General features: G+C 37.3%; 1 protein-coding gene across 4 annotated transcripts in view; it reads right to left on the bottom strand.

Annotated features, from left to right (window-relative positions):
• Positions 1 to 3,005: 3,005 nt before the first annotated feature.
• The window catches only part of PLCL1 (phospholipase C like 1 (inactive)), a 331,201-nt gene continuing 309,516 nt past the window's right edge, over positions 3,006 to 24,690 (bottom strand). For 3 of the 4 annotated variants that reach the window (XM_045034236.1, XM_045034238.1, XM_045034239.1), the window contains exon 6: positions 3,006 to 4,706. In XM_045034236.1, coding sequence (XP_044890171.1) covers positions 4,524 to 4,706 — 183 coding nt within the window. In that variant the 3' untranslated portion in view covers positions 3,006 to 4,523. Of the gene's footprint in view, positions 4,707 to 17,640; positions 17,727 to 24,690 lie in introns of all 4 variants that reach the window. The other variant, XM_045034237.1, reaches the window with a different exon arrangement.

Here is a 24,690-nt window from a genome sequence, read left to right as displayed (position 1 = left end):
TTTAAAGTGCTACTATTTCTAATAGCTTAAAAAAATCAAATACCTAGGAGTAAATCTACTGAAAGTTGTGCAAGACCTTCATACAGAAATCCATAAAACTGTATTAAGAGAAATTAAACAAGACCTGAATAAAGGGAGTAATGCATCCTGTGAATGGACTGTAATACTCAATAATGTGAATGTCCAAACTCCCCCAAATGATATATTCGTGTAATATATGACTGATATACATGATATATACATGTAATACCAATAAAAATTCCAGAAGGTACCTGATAGAAATTGATATATGGAAATGCAAAGAACCAAAAATAATCGAGAAAATGATGAAGAGGTAGAGAAGTAGGGAGGCCTACTCTCTCTGATAATCAAAACATTAAAAAAAACTATCACAGTTAAGACAGTACAGTAACGTGGCCAGGACAGACACAGACCAATGGAACTAAACAGAGATTCCAGAAAGAGTCACACACATATATAAGTGCTTCATTTTTACAAGGGTGGCATTACAGAGTCATGGACATAAAACAATCTACAGTAAATGGGCTGGGTCAACTGATTATCCATTCTGGGAACAGATGAAATTAGAACTCTACCTTACACTATACACAAAAAGCAATTCTAGGAGGATTATAGGTTTAAATGTGAAAAGTAAACCAAGAAAGATACTAGCAGATAATATAGGATAATATTTTCACAAGCATAGGTCGGCAAAGATGTCTTAACACTAATCATAAAGGAAAAAAATCATGCTTGGATTAAATTAGGTATATGTTTATCAAAAGACATTAGTAGCAACATATATGAAAAACACAGGGTTAATATTCTTACTAAGTAAATGCCTTTTAAAAAATAATAATAAACAGATTAAAAGTTACCATCCCACTCAAAAGCAATCAGAAAAATTATAACTATCTATATAAAATTATCTGAAGTCAATCAATATACTAATATGTGTTCAATCTCACTAGAGAGTAGAGGATAAAGAGAAATAAGATTTTTTAAGCTAGCAGATTGGCAAAGACATAAATAACAATAATTACATTTGGTATTAGCCAAGATTTGAGCACTCTCATAAACTCCTGGTGGGAATTTAAATTGGACAAGTTTTTTTGGAGACTATTTGGCAATGTATCACAAAATCCCTAAAAATCATCTATATAACCTTTGACCCAAAAATTCCACTTCTAGAAATTTGTCTTAAAGAAAAAAATTGTACCACTTTGAAAAAATGATTTTCATCACTGCAATGCTTGCATAACAAGAAATTAGGAGAGAAAAGTCTAACAATAGGGGATTGTTTAACATATTATAGTAATCCACATAATAAGACACTAATACTAATCTGGATCAAGAATCACCACCTAAGACATCTACAGAGGCAAGATGTAACATAAACGAATGAAGAAGCTCTTTGGCAAACTGGACAGCACATGCCTCTTTTGGAGAGGCCAACTCCAATTAATTAATGACAAGTAACATGTGGGGAGGTGCAGAAGGACGTCTAGTGTTGTCAGAATACCCAATCTTTTAGAAGTAGAAAATTAAATTCTTATGTGAAATCTCATGATTTTTAAAAGTTGTCTATTGTTTAAAACTTTTTGAAAAAGATTCAGCAGCCACATAAAATACATTTGTGGACTAGATTCCATTCAAAGGCTGAGAGCTCCAATGTACAGATATATTCATTGACATAGAAAGATTCATAATGTATTGTTTTTATTGTGTGGAAAGACTGTTACAAAAAACACTTTATATAATGTGATCTCAATTTTCTTAAAAATGAAAGTACATTTAGATGTATAAACTCTAAACAGTGTCTGAATGGATATAAATCCATAATGTTACTAGTGGGTGATTTTTTTATATATCTGTATTGTTGCATTTTTATATTGATCATTACTATTTTATTATCAAAGAATACAATAAAGTTCTTTTCATTGGTGGTTATAAAGGAAAGAGTTGATAGTTTAGTTTAAAATTTTGAGAACTAAATTAAAAAATCAAAACCACTGAACAAATACTCTTCCATATAAAATCAGACAGACCAGAATCTAAAGTCAAATCTTCCATTCACTTTATCAGTGGCTCTGTCAGTGATAACACCTACCATCTCTGCTTCATATCACATTGGTAATGTAAAAACTAATAAACAAAAATTGAATTAATATGTACCATTACATTCCTAGCATCATCAAAAGCTAAGCAGGTGGAAGGAGGATTTTTCTACTACAGTGCAAGTCTGGAAAGAAGACAGATACTGGTAGAATATAATAATGTAAGAAGTTTGCTTTGTTTCTATAATTCCATCCAGAGGCAAGACCATTACAGGAAATATGTTTCCCTTGTAACTTCTCTATTCTCAAAATCTGAAGCTCCACCCTGCCCCACCCTTCACTCCCTGGCTAGCAATCAGACCCAATGCAGTGGAGTAGAGACTGGTAGACAACCCATTGCCAGAAGGAGCATTAGATGAGGTGGAACCCATATCATGTTCTCAGAAATACTTTTTTCCCCCAGACTCAATTTATTTAAACTAAAAACAAAAACAGTCCAAGAACATTTGAGTAAGCTCCTGTAAGTGGAGCTCTAGGACAATTGGAATAAACTAGGGAAGCCACTTTTAAGGATTAGCTTTGAGCCTCAAATTAAGAAATTAATAATTACCCTTTGTCTTTTCTTCCCACCTCTCCATACCACCAGTAAAGGCATGTACTTCTCTGAATGGAATTCAGGGAGGTGAAGAGGTCCACCGGTGAAACCAACCAATTAGCTGATGTAAAGTGGATTTTGTTTTTGTCTCTATCAGGCAATTATAGTACCCTTGAAAACCTACCTTAAAATGAACTCATGAACCTCGCTAAACACCCAGTTTTAAACCCAAGGAGAAATTTCACATTTGGTTCATGGAAATATCATACCCTTTGAGATATTTTTAATATAATAACTCATTTTCATTATTTTTCTCTTTTCAAAGAATTCATAATAAAAGAGAACCATAAAAGTGTTGTTTCATATCTTTACTTTCAGTAATGTGCAACATGAACATAATAGTGTTAAGAAGTCAGAAAAAAACTTAACACAGTAGCTACAGAAGATGCTTATAATTGCAAAAATTTTAACAATTATCTTCCCTAGTTTCCCCCAAACTTGCGTATTTGTTAATCAAATTAATTAAGAAGCTTTTCAAAATAAAAGCAATGTTTTAAATAAATATATTTTCATAACCATAGAACATTTAGTTCTGGTGGAAGTAACAAACATATTACACTCAAGTTCTTTATGAAGATATAAGGGTAAAAATTATCTGGATGCAATTATAAATGTACCCTAATTAGTTTGCTTCTTTTGTATGTATATTTTTGTTCATGTATTAAAATTATATCATATTTTGTAATAAGTTAGCTCTTAAATCATCACAAAGATGTTATCTGACCCACGGAATTTATGTCAATTCAACATGATGATGTGGTTGAACAATGTCTTTAAATTTAAATTTAGTACAATAAATTATATTTAATAAAAGCCAAGACCTCCTAGCTGCTCATGTCTGTTATAGATGAATGCTAGACTCCCAGTCTGGAAGAATGAGGCCTTCCTAAAGATCTCAACCTTGACATTTCATAACTGAAAATAAGGTCACATCAAAGTCCTAATTACAACAGAGCTCTCACTGTGTTTCAGAGTTCCATGTAGGTGGGTATAAATTCACTTATGATCAGCTTTTCCACTGAAATCATACATGTTTAATATACAACCACAAAAAACTTTCTAAAATTTGATTTTATTTAATAAATAGTTTAAAGAGTTTCTAAGTGAAGAAATGATTTTGCTGATTCTCTTAGAAATTCTGATCATTTTTTAATCTTTCACTCACTTTTATTTCTACTGTGATTCTTAGGAATTTTTCTAACCTATATTTAGTCTATCAAAACATCTATGCACTGGTAAATTTGGCTTCCTTTGATAATAACCTATGTTAAGATCTCTAAATTAAATGAAGAAGGTAGAGAAGTAAAATTGAACACAGCAACAGGTTATAGTAAGTGCTCTTTAGAATTTCAGATTAACAAATTTGTCCCAAAATGATAACATAATAACTTACTAAATGAATAATGCAACATAGAATAGATTTTCACAGGATCTCAATCTCTCTCCCTCTCTTTTTCTCTCTCACTTTACTTTCTGTCTCTCTCTTTCTCTCTTTCTCTTTCTCTCTCTCTCTCTCTCATACACATACACACACACATACACACACACACACACACACACACACTCCCACTCACATCCACAGATGGGTATGTACACTCATCTCAGAATTTTAAACACTGCTACTAAAGCTTTTAACTTAGATAAATTAACTACATTAAAATACTGACATTGTGAAAATATCTGTCTATGTCCAACACCCCATAGAGGGTACCTTTTTGTGAATTTCTATAAAGCTTACAGAAAGAAAACCAGAAAGAAAAACCAGAGTCCTCAAGAGGAAGGATGGGTGAGTGTGTCGGTACTGCTCAGGGTCACAGCTTCCCGTTCTCCTCGCCACTCTCCTTCTCCTCTATGGCTTCCAGGCTGCGTTTGCTCTTGGCCTCGGCACAACTGCTAGGTGCCTTACTAAGTCCACAAGACAAGCATGCCAGCTGGATCTGCTTCATGTTTTCTACAGCTTCATTCTTGGCATTCTTCAACAGATCTCCTTGGCCCTGCAAGCAAGTAGAAATATACACCAAAGAAGAAAGTTATGCACCAGGCATATCCTGAGTGATATCACTCTATATGTTAGTGCTATTACTCAGTGAGGAAACAGACCCAGACCCTGAGAGCTCACTTTTTCAAGGCATTATCCCCAGGTTCTTTTCTAGCACTGTTGAGGGTCTTTGCTCTTTAAGCCAAGGACCTCAACCTGATCCTGATCAGCTCTGTGGTTGACAGCACCCCCTTGAGATTCCTGTAATAAGGAGCAACCTCAGGGCGAGGGTGGGGGGCTCCTCTGAATTACTGAGGACAATCCACCCTTCCCTCACCATGGTCTGAGACTTTGCACACTGCTGCAACCCCTGTCCCACCCAGGCCCAGCATTCCTAGCCTTGGGAGAAATCAAGGAAGGAAGCTCTTCCTCAAAGAACTGAAAGTTGCCCTTCAGTGTACAAGAGTTTACAAACCCAAACATCTTCTGTGACGTAAATCACACACCACCATGCTTGGCGAGCTGGGGTTTATATATTTGGGTTATCCTTGCAATCTGTCTTTTAATAAGTTATTAGTTACCCACATTCCTTCTGTCTTTACCCACATTGTCCTTAAGGACAGTGTTCCCATCTGGCTGATGGAGAAAAAAGGCTCCAGAGGTTCAGCATGTCCTTCAAAACAAAAAGTAAAGGAGGATCACAGGAAATCATCAGCTGTCAGTTACATCACTGCTCAAGAAAGACTTTTTCTCCTTATTTTTATTTCTCATTTTAGTTCTTCGTTATAATGATCGATGTATAAGCTGATGCTGGCTCAGAAGCCTGAAGGAGCAAGTGTGGGGAAGCCGGCACCTTTTCCCCCGGTGCACAGACAAAAGAGTCCTTTCTCTTTCTCCTCCCCATTCTCACTGCAGTGCCTGGTAAGGTGACCCTGAACTGCAAAAGACAATGTGGGAAGAAGCGGAGTTTACACTGATTGCTCCACAAAGCAGAGACTCGGCCAAAGGATACGTCACCTATTTTATCCAAGGTGCTCCATGATACGCTGCTTAATTTGATGAATGGTTTTTCCTTAGGCATTTTGAGGAAACTTGTGTTAAAAATGCCTTAGAATATTTCATTCCCCAAAATCTACACAGGCACTTCCCAATACTACCTACATAATAATAGCTAAATCCTTCTAATAACAGGATTTAACGAAACGGGATGCATAAGGAGGGCTTTGCCTAATATTTTTGTTAAAGTGGACTTGCCCCGATCACCTCAATCACAGAAAGGGATTTGATAAGTGGACTCGGAAGTCTTATAGTCTAGCCTTCTTGTGAGGAGCAAAGAGGCTGAGCCTGAGGAGGTTTAGTGACTGACCCAAGGTCACAGCTGGTAAATGAGCTGGGACTAAAGTCCCGGTCTCGTACCTTGGTTCAGTGCCCTATTCCACACACCATATTTATACTTTAGACTAAGACTCAAGGCAAGAAAATGAACACTCTGTCAGACTGAGATGGATTTTCTAAGGGAAAAATATTCACTACACAAGCAGAATTTGGGAAGTCGGTTCTGTTTAATGCAGACATAATGAGTCCCCTCTGGACACTGCAAAATAAAGTCATGTCCACTCCAAAAAATGCAATTCTTAAGTAATCATAATAATGTGTGAAGTGTTTACTCTGTGCTGGCACTCTTTTTTATGCTTTACATATGTTCATTCATTCAACTGTCACAACATCCCTAAGAACATAGGCACTTTTCTTATTCTCGGTTTATTGATGAAAAAACACTGAGGCCCAGAGCAGTCACCTTTCCCAGCATCATGCAGCTGCTAAGTGGTAGAGCTGGGGTTCAAATACAGCCCAGCAGTGGGTTCTAGAGTCTTTTTTTTTTTTTGAGAGAGAAAGTGTGAGTGGGGGAGGGGCACAGAGAGAGGGAGACACAGAATCTGAAGCAGGCTCCAGGCTCTGAGTTGTCAGCACAGAGTCCGATGCGGGGCTTGAACCTACGAACTGTGAGATCATGACCTGAGCTGAAGTCGGGTGCTAAACCAACTGAGCCACCCAGGCGCCCTTCCAAAGTCTGCAGTCTCAAGCACTACATGATATGACATCTCTTCAAGGAAAATTGCGCACTCTACAAAGCACATGAAAGCCTCCTATTTATTGTTACCCACGAAAACAACACAGATATAAAGAGAATCACTGCTCATGTGGCAAGTCTGACAGAACTCAGAAGAGACAGTTAGAGTCAGGAAGATCAGGTATACCAAGGACACGCTGACAGGGACACAAGTCAGATTATCTTAGTTTTGCTTTCAGCTCCAACAATTTCTCCTTGGGCTATTTTTCTTCTATAAACAAGAAAATATCCTTCTGCCTTCCTCACAGTTTTAAAGATTAAAGAAAATATGTTGAAAAACTGTTTGTAATTGAAATAATCACAAGTAAACTATGCTATAAGGTGATACGAAAGAGCGAGTATCGCAGTCTACTACTATAATGAATACCCTGGTACTGTACATATGTTAATAGATAAATTTGACTAATTTGCTTAAAATGCACCTGCAATGGGGCGGCTGGGTGGCTCAGTCAGTTGGACATCAGACTTCAGCTCAAGTCATGATCTCACTGTTTGTGGGTTCAAGCCCCGCATCAGGCTCTGTGCTGACAGCTCAGCCTGCTTCAGATTCTGTGTCTCCTTCTCTCTCTGCAACCCCCCCCCTCAAAAATAAACATCAAAAACATTTTTAAATGCACCTGCAAGAGTCTGTTTCACAGAGATATGTGTATTGCTACTGGATTTACAAATTGAAAGATTCCTTTAAAAACCAAAATGTATTAACGAAGAGATCATATCCAGACTCATTTTCAGTGTTACTTTTAAGACATCATTTTCCTTTTAGTTTTGAAATTTTCACAAAGCATTTTAAAATTACAACAAAAGCAAAATTGGCATCTTTCCTAATTGTAAGAGAAGGAGAAAAATCTCAAAATTCTCAAGCTACTAATGCAGAATGCTTCATGTCCCTTATCCTGCAACAGGTTGTGAAACGTATCTAATTAATCAGCCAGAATGGCATTTCATCAGTTCTGAGAGGTGGCATCCAGGCCTAAATGCCAGACTGTGCCGGTTCTGGTACACAGAAGTCAGTCTCTCTAGAAAACAATGGCCAATTGGAGAAAACAGTTTGTGCCAGTGCACGAAAACACAACTACATCATCTCCTAAAAACCAGGAGACGACACATCCTGGCTGAATGATACAAGAAGAAAAAAATAGAAAGAGAAATTTAATCGTTAACTAACAGAAGAAGACAAAGTGAAAGACCAAGTTATAACAATTTTACATTGAAATATTTACATAAAAATTTTGTTCCCTATTATTTTAAAAAGGGGAAATAAAGGTCATCTTTCTGTTCTGCGGCTCCTGGAGTCCTCCCTATTAGGATATCAGGACCAGAAAAGACTTATACTATTGTATTAAAGAGTGAAGTTTATTGCTAACAACCCCCAACTTGGCATTCCTTTTTAGTGCTTTTTCCCTTTATATGTGCAGCAATTTCCCCTGGCCAACTAGCATCCCTCTCTTTACTCTGTTACACACCCTCTCAAACTTCTAACTAGCCAGCTTATACAGTATCTCCTCTGTCAAAACGTCGTTGTCCTGTGTATCATTTCCTACAACGTGTATTAGGTATTCAGATCAGCTCATCAATTTGAAGGTATTCATGTGTAGTATGTATTTAAGGAGTATTGTAACAGGCATTTCTAAAGAAATATGCTCAAAATATTTCCTCAAACACAGGTCTTGGGAGAGGAGGAAAAAGGAGAGAAGGGAACTTTACTTGGAATTATATAAACTGAATATTATTAGATACTCAAATAAATCTTGGATTGTTATGGCCTGAAATGTAAAATTAATGTACAATTTGATCACTGAACACTCAACTTGAAAGAAATGTCAAGCTGCTGCTGATGTTTGGATATTCTAGTGATCTCGTGACAATTTGTGGTTTCTCTCCTCTGATGTTAGGGATGCTTCAGAAAAAAAGAGGACTGATTTAACCCAAAGAAAAGTAAGAGTAATAGAGGGCATCTCAGGCAGACTGATGCTCATGGGACAATAGGACTATCGAAAGTCTCAAGGGCAATAGCCACAATTCAGCCTCCACATTTATTTGGCTCTCAAAATTAAGAGTCCATGGAAATCCCAGCACATTTAAACAGTAACACTTGGCATCACAGAAAACCATAGAGAGATCACTATAGAGGTTTTGAATCTAAAAATTAGTGATGATTAATTAGCTTTTTTAAAAAAAAGAGAGATTAAGCAGTCATAACCAAATCCTTGCAACTGCATTAGGTTGCAATTAAAATCCTGGAAGTCAAGAAATATCTGATGCAATTTAAACTGTAAATGGGGCTGCTGTACAATACCACTACAATTTTTATTACTGCCAATAACTTTATTGTTGACAATAAAATATCATCACAATCCAAAACAGAAGCTAACACTTATTGAACACTTAGTATATGAACTATAAGCAAATTTGTATAGATTATCTCATTATATCACAATCATAAAAAGGGCTGGAATTCTAAATGCAAGTAAACTTAGTAGTTATATATTTGTAAGTTATCTATTAGGAATGTATTTTATTACTTCTCAAAAGATATTTAGGATTTGCATTATTCATCATCTTACTAAGAAAGGCAGCTCCCTCCTCCTCCCCAACACTAATTTGAAAATAATTTTGGCTACAATCTGGCAGAATAACTTACCAAAGACATCCATGACTCCTCCACACTCATTTTCCCATGAACTGCACTATCCCTTGTGTTATTAGTGCATACAAGAGCAGGAGAACATCACGACTAGTGCCCGTGTCACGTGTGAAGGAAATGCGTGGGTCATCTCAGAGCACACCACAAATATTTAAAGAACCTCTCACATACACATCCACACACATAAACAAATGTAGCTCTGTCTCCTGGCAGACTTGTATGGTATTTTTCAGCACATACTCAATACACTGGTATTCTTTCATGTGGGGGTCCACACCTACAGTTAGTGTCAATAGCCACGGACAACAATACTATGGTAAAAGTCAACCATAGACAGTATGGTGGAATTAACAGCTCTTTATTTGTTCCAGCTACCATTTGTTGGACAAAACCATGTAGTGGTAGGTGGTGCCCTATTACCACCTTACTAGTTCAAAAACCATGCTTTTGGGGAATTTCTGTATTATCTGAAGAGGTCAAATGTTTTGCTCCAATGAGGTAGAAATAACTACTACAATGTCCTTCATTTGAGAAATTAAAATAGCAGATCAAAAATGTGGTGATGTCATGACAGAGGTATTTCTCTTGTACTCCTCAAAGAGAAGATAACATTGCAAACTAAAGCAGCATGACATGTCTAATAAGCACAATTATTCAAAAGGCTACAAAAAAAAATTTGAAGTTAGAATCTGTTGAAATTCAACATAATGAAAATTATATTTGAAAGTTAAATTTGAAAGCATATGTAAGACCTAGCAAATAAGATCTTTTTCCACATTTATTTTTCAAATAACATCGTCCATTGTTACAATATCTTTCTCATCAAGAAATCTTGACTAACTTGAATGTTGAAGGAATGAAGAACCCTATTTACTTCAAAATGGTAACTGTGTCTTAAGCATAAGATCTTTGCATTAGCCATGTTTTTAAAAAATAGTTTTTAATATAGAAGAAATTATCTTTGTATTGTTTAGTACATATATATAAACAAAGTAGTTTAACATTATTTAAATACTACTCACTAATAATTTTAATTACACCACTGTAATAGAATGAAAGATAAAAATCACAATCATCTCAATAGATGCACAAAAATCTTTTGACAAAATTCAGCATCCTTTCATGATAAAAACTCTCAACAAACTGAGTATAGAAGGAACACACCTCAATATGACGTAGGTCATGTCTGACAAGACTACAAGTAACATTATACTCAATGGTGAAAGGTTGAAAGCTTTTCCTTTAAGATCAGGAACAAGACAAGTGTGCCCATTCCCACTAGTCCTATTCAACATAGTACTGTAAATCCTAGCCAGAGCAGTTAGGCAAAAAAAGAAAAGAAAGAAAGAAAAAGAGAGCAAAAGAGAGAAAGAAAGAAAGAAAGAAAGAAAGAAAGAAAGAAAGAAAGAAAGAGTGTCTAGGTGGCTCAGTCAGTTGAGCATCTGACTCTTGGTCTCAGCTCAGGTTATGATTTCTCAGTTTGTGAGATCAAGCCCCTCATTGGGCTCTGCCCTGATGATGCAGAGCCTGCTTGGGATTCTCTATCTCTCTCTGCCCTTCTCCTGCTTCTGCTCTCTCTCTTTCTCTAAAAATAAACTTTAGAAAGAAAGACAGAAAGAAAGAGAGAGAGAGAAGAAAAAAGAAAGAGTATCCAAATCAGAAAGGAAGTAGCAAAATTCTTTCTGATTGCAGAAGACGTTATCTTATATATGGAAAACCCTAAAGACTACACCAAATAACTGTTAGAGCTAATAAATGGATTCATTAAAGTTGCAGGATACAAAATCAACACACAAAAATCAGTTGTTTATTGGTTAACAATAAACTATCAGAAAAAATAAATAAAAATAACAATCCAATTTACAATAACACCAAAAACAATAAAATACTTAAAAATAAATTTAGCCAAGGAGGTGAAAGATCTGCACACTGAAAACTACCAAATATTGATAAAAGAAATTGAAGAAGACACAAATGAATGGAAAGATATCTCATGTTTATGGGTTAGAAGAATTAATATTATAATACCCATGCTACCCAACATCATCTATAGAATCAATGCAATCCTTATCAAAATTCCAATGGTAATATAAGAACAAGAAAAACAATTCTAAAATTCACATGGAATCACAAAAGGTTGTAAAGCCAAAGCAACTCTGAGAAAGAACAAAGCTGGAGGCATCACACTTCCTGATTTTAAGCTATAATACAAAACTACAGTAATTAAAACAGTATGGCACCAAAAGCACAAGCAACAAAAGCCAAAACAAGCAAGTGGGACAACATCAAACTAAAACGCTCTTCACAGCAATTCACTGCAAAAGAAACAATCAACAAGATGAAAAGGCAACCTACTGAGTGGGAGAAATATTTGCAAACCATACAGCGGATAAGAGGTTAATATCCAAAATACATAAAGAACTCTCTCTCTCTCTTTATATATATATATATATATATATATATATATATATATATATATATATACATAAAGAACTCTCTCTCTCTTTCTCTCTCTCTCTCTCTCTCTCTCTCTATATATATATATATACACTCAAAATATTTAACTCAATAACAAAAAAATAAATAATCTGATTAAAAAATGGGCAACAGACCTGAATCAACATTTTTCCAAAGAAGACATACAAATGCCCAAAAGGTACATGAAAAGGTGTTCAACACCATTAATCATCAGGGAAATGCTACTCAAAACTACCTTACACTTGTTAGAATAACTAATATCAAAATAATTATTATCAAAAAGACAAGCGATAACAAGCACCAGCAAGGATATAGAGACAAGGGAACATCTGTGCACTGCTGGAAAGGTGAACTGGTACATCCACTATGTAAAAGGGCATGGAGCTTCCTCAAAAATATTAAAAATAGAACTACTATATAATCCAGCAATTCCACTTCTGGGTATATATCTAAAGGAAATGAAATCAGGATCTTGGAAAGATATTCTCACCATCATGCCCATTACAGCATTATTTGCAATACCCAAGACATGGAAACAATCTGAGTGTCCATCAAACGAATAGATCTTTAATATATCTTCCTTAATATATATGTATCTTTAATATATATGTATATAATATATATCTTCTTTAATATATTATCCATATACTATATATAGCATCTAATGACATTTCAAAAGATGTTGCATATATAATGCAATATTATTCAGCCATGAGAAAGAAGGCAATCCCACCATTTTCAACAAGATGGAGACATTTCAAGGGCATTATACTAAATGAAGTAAGTCAGACAGAGAAAGACAAATACCGGATGATCTCACTTTTATGTGTAACCTTAAAAAAAAACAGAATTCATAGAAACAAAACGTAGTTTGATGGCTGCCCGGGGCAAGGGATAGAGAAAAAAGGTGAAAGTCGTCAAAGGGTATAAATTTTCAATTACAAGATGAGTAAGTCCTTGAAATTTAATATACAGCATGGTGACGACAGTTAACAATACCGTATTATATACTTGGAAGTTGCTAGGAAAGTAAATCTTAACAGTTCTCACCACAAAAAAAAAGGTAACTTTGTGAGTTGATAAATGTGTTAACTAACTTACTGTGGTAATAATAATAATAATAATAGTAATAACAATCCAGCAGCAACAGTGCTGACAACATATGCCATTCGTGATGGGTAACATCGCATTCCTCAATAAAATCTATTGCACTGAGATGCACTTGTTGACCAGAACTTAAGAAGTATAGAATTCAATACCTCCAATTCCCATTTGTTGTCCCTACTGTATGTCGTTCTCAGCTATGCGTGTGTGAACGAAGACACACCCACCTCCTTCCTTTGATTTAGGAGCCATGGTAGTCTCCCTTAACTATCAACAAAGATTTACGTCTTCACTTTTGCCTTATTCATCTATTTGTTCATCAAGCAAATATTTATTAAACATATTCTATACACAGGGCATTTTGTCTTTGACTCGTGGGTCCCAGCTCTCTCAAAACCAAGGTTCTTTAAAACGAATATTTTGCAAGGCTCCCTTTACTATCATATAATGAAAGTCAAAACTAATATAAGCTGGTTATATACATTAAAAATGAAGTAAAAATAGTATTCCTAGCTACACTGTAAAGAGAAATAAAAGAATGGTCATTTAAAACAAAATAATATGTATTATAATATTTAAACAGGCAGGCACACAGGAAACCATAATGAAGTAGACAGGGGCCTGAACTTACTTAATATGAATTCATTAAATTCAACAGAGAAACAAAGAGATCAGATGCCATTCCACACACACAAAGAATATAGGAAAATGACAATGCAGATGCACCAGATAGACACTAGCATAAAAACAAATAATCGCAACAGATCACATTATTTGCATATAATAAAAGAAGAAAGGAAAATAACTTTAATTAAGATAGGGATAACTTGGGGTGCCTGGGTGGCTCAGCCGGTTAAGCATCCAACTTCAGCTCAGGTCATGATCTCACAGTCCGTGAGTTCGAGCCCCACATTAGGCTCTGTGCCAACAGCTCAGAGCCTGGAGCCTGCTTCAGATTCTGTGTCTCCCTCTCTCTCTGTCCCTCACCTGCCCACACTCTGTCTCTCTCTCAAAAATAAAATAAAAACATTAAAAAAATTTTTTTAAGATAGGGATAACATACCAAGACAAGTACAGACTCTCACCATGGAGAAAAAGTCTGATAGTCCACAAGTGAGCAAATAAATAATATTCATACACCCTACCAGAGCTGCCAAATCTTCAAAGGTATCTCAAAGGATATTTTTCTTGTGATTGATGATATCAGTTTCTACTTCACAGGACACTGTGGGATGTCTACCATGGATTGTCAATAATAACAAAGTATCAAATTAAAACCAGTAACTCACTTCCCAGTTTGTTCCAAAATTGCTTACTGTATAGCAATCATACAATTAAGTAGACAGAATTCCCAGAGTGAATAAATTATACAATAATTTAGAAACAATATCTTCATTCATTTAGACATGCCTCTCAGTAACCATGTTTTCCTCGGATACTGGGCCTTTCACATAACTTCTTGTAAAAAGATTAATATCGTGTACTAAAGTACTCTGATTTTAGATGATTTATTAAGGCAGGACTTAAAGTCTTGCAAGACGAGGGCAACTGTTCTTTATGTTGCCCTGTCCTGCACAGTGCAGGACACCCAGCTTTCCTGGCTGCTCCCACTAAATACCTCCAGAGAAATCTTCCATCACCTCCTCAATTTTCCAAAGTGCCCTCTAGAGGGCAGTACTGCACGCATTAAGAACTGCAGGGCTAGACTGGGTTAAGACGGTAAGCACAGATGCCCTTTCCTCCCGCATAGAATTGAGGTCTAGTTAGGGATACAAACATAAATCCAAAAGCCACAAAAATAAAATTATGTCTAATCACAAGTGGTGCCGTGTGCTTACAGGAAGGTGATGTGGTGAGAACATGTAGCCTAGGGGATCAAACAAGTCTCTCCTGTTTAAGACGCATCTGAGCAACAATTTGAGACACAGAAGCATCTTCGTTTCTTTTTTGGCATCTTATAACAAGTGAAATATGATATAAGGATCTTTTGATACCTGCCTTGAGTCCTCAATCCTCCTATAGTCTTGCTGACACAGAGAGAGATAGGATGGGAGAGTGCTTTAGTAGGATACTGCCTCTGTGACATAGCACCAAAATGGCCAAATACATGCCATTTTCCCTTATATTTTACCAACGTAGAATTTTTTTGTTTCCTTGGGTTTATGCTGAAGAAAAAACAATGAAAGTGGAAAACACTCAATGAAGTATCGTTTAGTGACAGTATCATTTTCCTCTGCTAAGTAAGAGTTCTTGGCAACTACACATTTTTGAGATATTTGAAGATCAATTATCATTTTTTTCAACTTTACAGGTGAAGAATACTAAGTAAATATACTGCCTAAGTTCACACAGAAAAGAAGTATGAAGGAAATAACTAATACTGCCTGCTTCCCAGGCCAACAGATGACTTTTTCTTCACTGTATTATTTTTCTTTGCATTGAGGTACATTACATGATATGTTGTCCATGTGATCTAATAGATCTGAGAAATGGAGAGAAGAAAAAAATAGCTTAAGAGCGATTTGGTTTAAAAATGAGGGGCGCCTGGGTGGCGCAGTCGGTTAAGCGTCCAACTTCAGCCAGGTCACGATCTCGCGGTCCGTGAGTTCGAGCCCCGCGTCGGGCTCTGGGCTGATGGCTCGGAGCCTGGAGCCTGTTTCCGATTCTGTGTCTCCCTCTCTCTCTGCCCCTCCCCCGTTCATGCTCTGTCTCTCTCTGTCCCAAAAATAAATAAAAAACGTTGAAAAAAAAAATTAAAAAAAAAATAAAAAGAAAAAGAAAAAAAAAAAGAAAAAAATCCTAAATAAGTAAATAAGAAAAAAAATCCTGTGATAAAACCCCATGAATGTCCCACACATAAATACTTCCTTTGTGCTGACACTTTGACGTCTGATTTTTGCCTTCAAGGTATATACAGCGTTTGCAAGAATTTAATAATTTTAATCTGAGCCAAATTTTCAGAAAAGTGAAATATAAAAGCAATGGTAGAAGACTCATGAATGGGAGAAGTGTGGAGAAGATGATTGGTTTTCATTTTAAAGATATCATCATGATCAGATCCAAAAAAGAAGATTATGGGAGAATCAAATTCATTACAGGCACTAGCTGTACATTTTAAAGGATGCTATTAACGTGAGGACTTAGTTCTCAGCTCCCTGGGATACTGATTCTCCTTGCAGTATCCATGAGCTCCTAAAAACCTCCCTCATACATTGGCTGGCCGAGATGGCAGCACACACAAATTGGGGAGCAGAGCCAGAACTCCAGGAGTGATGAAAGAATACATCTGATTCTAAGGATGCCACATTTCTCTCATATATTAGCAGTTCGGCTCAGAGGCTTTGAATTGTAACCATACTGCTATTCTGAGTCACTTGGTGCCTCAGTTTCCTCATCCATAAAATGGCTCTAAGAATTGTATTCACAATACATGTGAGTTATTTAGAATAATATGTGGCAAACTCTAATGAATGTTAGCATTATAATTATCCTATAAACAGAAAATTTTAAAGTTTCAGTAATGCAATATTTTGCTATCAATAATGACAATGTTATAGATATCTACTGTACTGTCTCTACCTTACAAAATGAGAGGAAACAAAAACCACTTTGAAACTTAAAAAAGACAAGTTGGCAAAATAGAGGGAACAATCTGTTGCAGAGAATAAAATGCAGGACTGATAACCTGTGAAAGACCCCATCATGATTAAAATTAAAAGAGTAATAATTCCATTGATGGGGGAACGTTCCTTGGGAAACCACAGAATGTATCACCCTCTCCCGTGCAAAAGCTTATTTCCTTGTTTGTAATTTAGAGGTCACATCATTGCTCAGTGTACAACATCGAAGCACTGCTCACTATTGGAATAAAAAAAAATGTTAAACAGCCAATTTGTTTAAGGCAGGTGAGAAAGTAAAAATGAACTGAAGTCATCTGTCACCAAAAGAAATTAATGACAAACATTATCTCTTGTGACAGACCCATTATATTTCTGAAGATACCAGAAGATAGGTTCCTGCAAGGGTGTTCTGTGTAAGAAGCCATCTGTCTGCTTTGGGCAATGACTGTGAGCCTAATCCACTTACAGAAAATGTCAACAAAATTGCTTCAACACCAGTGAGCTGAATAATAGAGACCCCTGAGCTAAACTTTAAAAATATGACTCAAGTGCAGAAAACTTCATGAATTTAGGTTTGTGTGATGAGACTGGCATACTGAGAATTCTCTTGCAGTCATTTTGACAAAAGAACCATTCAATAAAACAGTAAGAAGCCACTGCCTGTTGACTCTCCTGCTCTCTGCTCTTTCCTTCCCATTATTGTGATCATTTGCCTCTGTGTCAACAGATCTAATAAGAGAGGACAGAAGATTAGTATCAACCTTTAGCAAGGTGACAAAGATAATTAATTGCATTTCAAATGAAATTTCAGTAATGGATGGTCATCAGCACAAAAAACAAATGCTGTTTGAAAGTTCCTGATACCTCAAATTAACTTTCATTGGATAGTAAATGACCCTGAAATCAGAATTCATAGTGTCATGAGTGCTGTAGGCCAAACACAGAAGGAGCTTCTAGAGCAACCTCTACTTACCCAGCTCATACTATTTCCATTTCAAAAAGATCATTCACAGCAGCCTGAAAGATGCAGGATACTCCAAACCCCACAGCAGACAAAGACTATAGAGATAGTTACAAGTATGAAAAGAACACTTTTAAAATGCATTCTATTTGCTTGGAATTTCACTGTAAGAAATTACTGATTACATTGCTTAAATTATCGGCTACTTCATCTCTCCAAAAAATAAATCTGCAAAAATGCTAGAATAAGAGTGTAAATGTAATAACAATGGGCCACAGAGTGAACTGATCACAAAATGGCTTCAGCTGCTTAACCACCTCCACAGTCCTGAGGGTTTCAGCACACAAGTGGTATTTTGTGCCATCTGGTCCTGGGCTGCACAACTTTAAGGGCACCATTCACACAGCTTTCAATGTGCATGGCATTCCCTGCAGCCCAATGACAGCCATACCGCATCTGGTCTAGACATGTCCTTTTACCAAAGACATCTTTATTCTCTGCAAAATCGTTAACACTTTTAAATAGGCTGAAACTGTCCCCTTTAGGAGTGTGTCATGACATGTGCAGGGCTAGCCCATCCAGCAGCCCGTTAGGCACCCAATTATGCTGGCAGGAATTCTAGGTTGTGTCAACTGCAGTGGCCAAAGAGCTTTTAGCAAGACACTATTAAAGGGGCAACTGCCCTGCATCCTCCACCCAATGGGTCGTTTTTTAACTAATGAAGGTAAGGCAGCTATCAGATGAAATGGCTACTTCTTATTAATAGTTAAATCGAGGAGTGGCCAACTTGGCTTCCAACACAAGGAATGTTTGGAGGTTTGGTCAGTAATGAGGTATTCATTGTCGGTGCCCTAAATCCCACAGGGCATTTGGTTAAAACACCAGACTACCGTTACACCAAAGAAATGCCAATATCTCAAGACCTGTTTTCCCTAATCTAAGACTCACTCAACTTTCAGATCTCAGACTCAAGTCACCCACAACACCAAACTACTAGCAACATATTTTGCTCCAACGTGTTGTTTACTTTAAAAATTATGTTACATGGGGGCACCTGGGTGGTTCAGTGGGTTAAGCCTCCAACTCCTGATTTCAGCTCAGGTCATGATCTCAGGGTTTGTGAGTTTGAGCCCAGCATCGGACTCCACACTAGCAGTGCAGAGCCTGCTTGGGATTCTCTCTCTCTGCCCCTCCCCTGCTCATATGCTCTCTTTCTCTCTCTCTCTCAAAATAAATAAATATACTAAAAATTATGCTAGACACAAGTTGAAATAATAACATCTATATTTACCAACTGTTCATACTATATCATTTTGGCTTAGTCAATTTATCTATTCCATCTATCTATATATATTTCACCCTAAATATCTCAGTAGGCATATCATCATGAAAAGAAGGACATAACCACATACTATTATTACCCCAATGAAATTAACACTCATTCAGCAATTTCATCCGATATGAAATGCATATTAAATTTTCCCAAATGTCCCAAAATATCTCAGGCAACTTTTTAAAATCCAGAATCCAATCAAGGTTCACACATTATTAGCACCTCTGAAAATAATGATCCAGCTTTGTGACAGTAGAGCAAAAGCATGAATGGCAGAGCTCACAGAGAAATTCAACAGCAAGTTCACAGCAGTGAGTACCACTTTTCTGAACAACATGCATTTCCACAGCATCATCCCGTCCACCTTATGGAAAATGCACCATTAAATCATCACATACATCTGTCAAAACATTTCGTCTGAATTTCAGATACCATCATTCTTACCTTCTCATTTTTAAATCAACTTTATACATATATATACCTGGAAAAATTCATCATATATTCACCAAACCCATTCAATTTTATGAGTGCCAGGCTGATACCTCCCTAAATGCTCTTCCTGCCTAGTCTTTAGGTTTCTTCCCAGATGACTCTGAAAATCAACTGTCAGAAACTAGTGGGAGAGAACATTCATATTCAGTTCCAATAGTTCAGTAGTTGATATGCAGACCAAAAAGTGTGCACATTTTAAAAATGAACTTTAAATTATCACCATGTAGAAAATCCAGAACAAGCCTTGTGTGAGCCTGACCATGTGCACAGACACTTGCTAAAGAAACTAGTCCTGGGCTGACCTTGAGGTGGGATGGCCCTACTCTACACTATAGCCTGCCACTCTGGCCACAGCTGGTTGGGCTGAGCATTCACATGTAGCCCAAGAGTGGCCATTAATAGCTGGCCAATGACCTCTGAGCTGGCATGACTCCAGGCAGCAATGATGGCAATTAGTTAAAGTAATCAGATTAACTCTCTTAGAAGGTGACCTGGGAAATTTAAAGAGCTTTAGTCAGAAAGAGGTGCTAGGAAATATATAGAGGAAAGCAAGAAAGAGGAGAGAGCTGAGCCTTTTCAAGGCCACCACACTAGAGAGAAAATCCACAATTCTTACTCCTGAGAGAAGAAAAAAATACGGTCCCTTAAAGCCTGCTTGGAATGCAATGGTCTTCCAGCCCAAGTCCCTGTGAGACTGTCCATTCTGTGGCTTCTCTTCTTCTCAGAAGACATGTTTCCTGCCTTGTCACATAGATGCTTCTTACCCGATGAAGCCTGAATGAGTCCCTATTCCCTGTAACTCAGGTAAAAAAAAAATACTTTAAATGAAAAATGATAGGCCCATTACAATTTGAACCACACCATTTGATTGGTTGACGATCAAGGCACAATACAGTTTAAACCACACTTTCATCCCAGCTAAAGCTCTCTAAGCTTCTGATAGAGAAAGCCAGAATCAGTCACAAGGATAGAAAAGACAGCGGTTGCAACTGATGTCAGCAGTGGAAAGAATGATGAACAAATTAGGAATCGGCTGTGTGACCTTGGGGATATCACCACTAACTCCCATGGCTGCACTTTCCTTTTTATTAAAGAAGGGGGTTGGAGGAGATGTTCTTTGAGCTCATCGTATATACTGAAAGTCTGTCATTTATTAATTAGGGCTCAGATTAAAATTGTGGTGTTAAAATTCATCATTTAATTATTTTAAATAAGAGACTTCTAGTGGGAAAGAGGTAAGGAAGTGATTAAAGTGTTATGATGGGGAAGAGCAGGGTATGGTGGAAATCACATGGCAAAGATTCCTAATCCTGTTGAGGATGGAGGGACTGGAGAAGGAGGTATCAGAAGGCAGCCTGAAGACTGGGTACCTGAGCTAACAGCTGAAGCACAGATAAAGTGCCCCTGATGCAGTGTGTAAACAACAGGGTGGGGACCTCCCCCCGGAAGCAGGGATACAAGACACTCTTTTGAAGCAGAAGGGACAGTTCCCATAACTGCTGGGCATGAGAGCACAGCTGGTGCCATCGAGGAACTTGAAAAAGTTCAGTGTGGCTGGAGGAGCACATGGCAGAGGACGCTGGAAAGATGAAGAGGTGAGAGACGAAGCTGGAGAGGAAAGAGGTCACAAAGAGCTCCCTAGAGGTAGTTGGGAAGTTTGCAGGAGGCACCATGGGGATCTTTGGAAGGGCTTTAAACACAAAGACTAGCCATAATTAGATTTATGTTTTAGGAAGGTCACTTGAGCTGCTGTGCTGCAGAGGGGGATAGTGTACATGGGAAATGAAAGATTTTTCACTAACTCAGGTGATGAATGAAAAAACTAGGCAATAGCTATGAGAAGGGAGATCACTCAGGGATATATTTCAGAGGTTGACTCAACAATATTTGGTAATTGCTTAGAGGTGGAGGTTTAGAAGAAAGATCAAGAGTAACTCCCAGGATGCTTGCATGGATAACTCTGAATTTTCATTCATTCATTTATTCACTCAAGGAGAAATACCAATGGTGTCACTGAAAGCAGGTGGTAGATGTGCATGGAGAGGAGCACAGTTTGAGACATGCTGACCTCCCTGTGGTGGAGAGACCTCCCCAGTGCAATGCCTGAAGGTAGCTTGGAAGGAAGGGTGGCAAATGGAGGTCATCTAGAGATTAGGAGAGACCTGTGGACCAAATATACACATTTGGAATTTGACAGCAGAGCTAGGGTAATAAAAACCATGTGCATGGACACTGTGACCCAGGGAGAGAGAATGGAGTGAGAAGGGCACCTAGGCTAGAACGCTAAGAAACACCAGCATTTAGTAGAAGGACAGAGGAAGGGTAATCTACAAAAACCACTGGAAAGAAAGAGCCAGAGGTGTAAGAGGAAGACAGGGAGAGGGCAGTGTCCCCAACTTCAAGGAAAGCAGAAATGCAAGAAGGAAGAGTGACCAGTCATGCAGAATGTTCCCAAGTAGTCAGAGAAAATAAAAGCTAAAAACTGTTCACACGATTTCGTGACAAGAAGGTGACTGGTGACCTTGGTGAGAATGATTTAATGGAGTGTCAGCAGAGAAGACATATTAAAGTTGACTAAGGACTGTGTGGGAGGTAAGGAAGTGGATTCAGCAAGTGTAAACAACCTTGTTAAGAAGTTTGGCTGTGTAGGCGAAGAGAGAGATAGGAAGTAGAGTAGCCGGAGGGGAGCTGAAAGTCTTTCAAAAAAGCCATTTTATATATATAAACACAGTTTGGCTGAACAATGAATTGCGAAAGGAAAAAGACAAAATATGAAATGGAATAACTAAAAACCTCTACTTCTTGAACTGATTGTTCCTCTAAATTGATTTTCATAATATCCTAATATTCTTTCTCCTTATTTTAGGGCCCTTTTAACTATATGAAGTGAGAAAGGCCCTCATCAATTAAAAGTATAAAGCATGCTAACTTAAAATATATAAGTAAATCTACCTACATTAAAAAGTATAAAAGCAGGGATTTCATAGTCCACGCATGTACAACTACCTCTACAAAATGAAGAATTTCATGTTGTCCACCAGGTGGCTCCCCTGTTTTGGGCTTAGGGAGGGAGTTCCTGTCTGTCCACAAAAAGCTTGTGCTCCAATGGTTAGAAATGTCCCTCGAAAACTATTTGGTTTATTCATCTGCTTCCATGTAAATTCACACTTCAATCATTCTAGGTATGTAAAAGTAACCTCAAAGACATTCTGAAAACTTAAAAAGTCATCAAAAAACATTAATGTAACACTAACCTGCATAAGTAAGCTTTTAAATTAGAAGCGAACACTATGTTCACACAGTAGAAAATGATTTTCACAGAAGGAAAGTATCTTAGTGACATCTGAACTAGTCATGCCTCCTCAAAGACAAAAAAAATGTAGCCACTTGCTTTTACAATTTCGCAAATGGAGAAAAAATTATAACTCTAAAATGTCCAATAAGGTTTATTTTATAAAATCAAAAATAGGTTAACATATCAATGCCTCTTATATGTATAAGGCAGTATCTTTATACTTGCTGTTTTGAAAATGTTAACACATACCATTCAATCTAATATGACAAAGCTCTCAGGTTCAAGTAATCTGTTGATAGTTATAAGACATAAAGATCTTTCCTCTACTTGATGGGGGTTATTAGCAATGATTCAGCATGGGGGAAATGTTACCATTATGCATTTATGAATATTCACAGTAAGGAAGATATATGAGTTGAAGGGCAATTGAAAGAGTCCACCCTATAGATACTTCCCTTAGCCCTTCTCCATCCTGCTGTGCCATAAACACCCACCAGAAATAAAAGTGGAGAGGACAAAAGTCAGTTTTACAACTATGAGGATACAAAGAGACTAAGAATACAAGCCCACATGCGCGCGCGCGCGCGCACACACACACACACACACACACACACACACACACTTACCAAAATAACACTTAAAACCAGCTTCCTTCATTTGCTAACCTTCTTAGGAAACAGTTCTATCATTTTTAACTTACTAATAGTGCAGAATGAATGCGAACATCTCAGGTTTGGTACTGAAATGGAAATGAGGGAAGGGCCAAGGAAGAGACAGCTCCCTTCATGCAGCCCCTTGGGAAATCTTCATGGCTGGGGAAGCAGATCATTTTACGACCACTTTTTTCCATCTTTCCATGTTTTCTGAGAAACTTGGAAGAAAAAAAATATCCAAAATATCAGCCACTAAGCAAAATCACCTAAGAAGGCAGGAGAGACCAGGGGATGCCTGGAGAACTGCAGAGGGATTGCTGTGGCTGGAGCATAGGGGTAAGTGGCAACTAATACAAGAAGAATGAAAGCACATCATTAAAGGAAATGACCTACTTAACAAGACAGCAACCTCACTAGACATGAATTAAAGGTACTGTATACACCCAGACAGGATTTTAAAACTTTGTTACCCTAAAGACTTAAAAAAAAAAGCTATATCCCTGTAAGAAAAATGTTTGTCAATATTTGTTTATTTCACATGGCTATATTTGTAATGCAGCTTAAGTAAAAATTCACACAATGTCTATTCAGAACAAACACTGAAGCATTCTAACCATCCAGTAGGATCCCATGGGCCACTCTTCCCTACTCTGTAACTTTCCATATTGATGTGTTCAAGCAGCCAGGCTGACACCTGCCAGGAGATGTTTCAGTACTACAGAGGAATCAATGGATCCTGGCAGCCGTCTCAGCAGCCTTCAAAGGGTGACCTTTAGGTGTGGCGGCCAAAGCACATCCCCCACCATGATATAATATTTGTTCTAATCCTCAGCTTCAGGTCGCATATTTTCATGAAGTTTTCCAGTAACACCAACTTCAAGGGTATTAAACCGCCACAGCTAATTTTTTCTTCTCTACCCATATATTATTCTCTCCTCTTTTCTCTTGTCCTTGGAAAAACGGAGACAGACTATGCTGAGGTTGAGATGAGCTCTCCCAGCTGTGAACACTGCAAGTGCTACTACACTATTGTAAAGTAACAGTCTCCAGCGCTCTTCCTATCTACACACCACAGGATGTTTATGTTATACAGTCAGGTTTCTCTTAAATAAAAGGAAAAATATGAAAAATCCCCTAGTTACTATGGACAAATTGTTCATAAATACAAAAATGAACGCTCAAAGAATGCAAAACCTCAACATTCATAATACGAAGAGAAAAGAAAATCTGCCTATAGTTTAAATTGAAGACCCATTTCTCATTTTGAAGGCTAGACTAAGATGAGATTT

This window comes from Felis catus, chromosome C1 (genome assembly GCF_018350175.1).
Source record: "Felis catus isolate Fca126 chromosome C1, F.catus_Fca126_mat1.0, whole genome shotgun sequence".
NCBI classification, from domain to species: domain Eukaryota; kingdom Metazoa; phylum Chordata; class Mammalia; order Carnivora; family Felidae; genus Felis; species Felis catus.
Note: the sequence above shows the minus strand (reverse complement) of the source record. Positions and strands in the feature narration are given on the sequence as shown.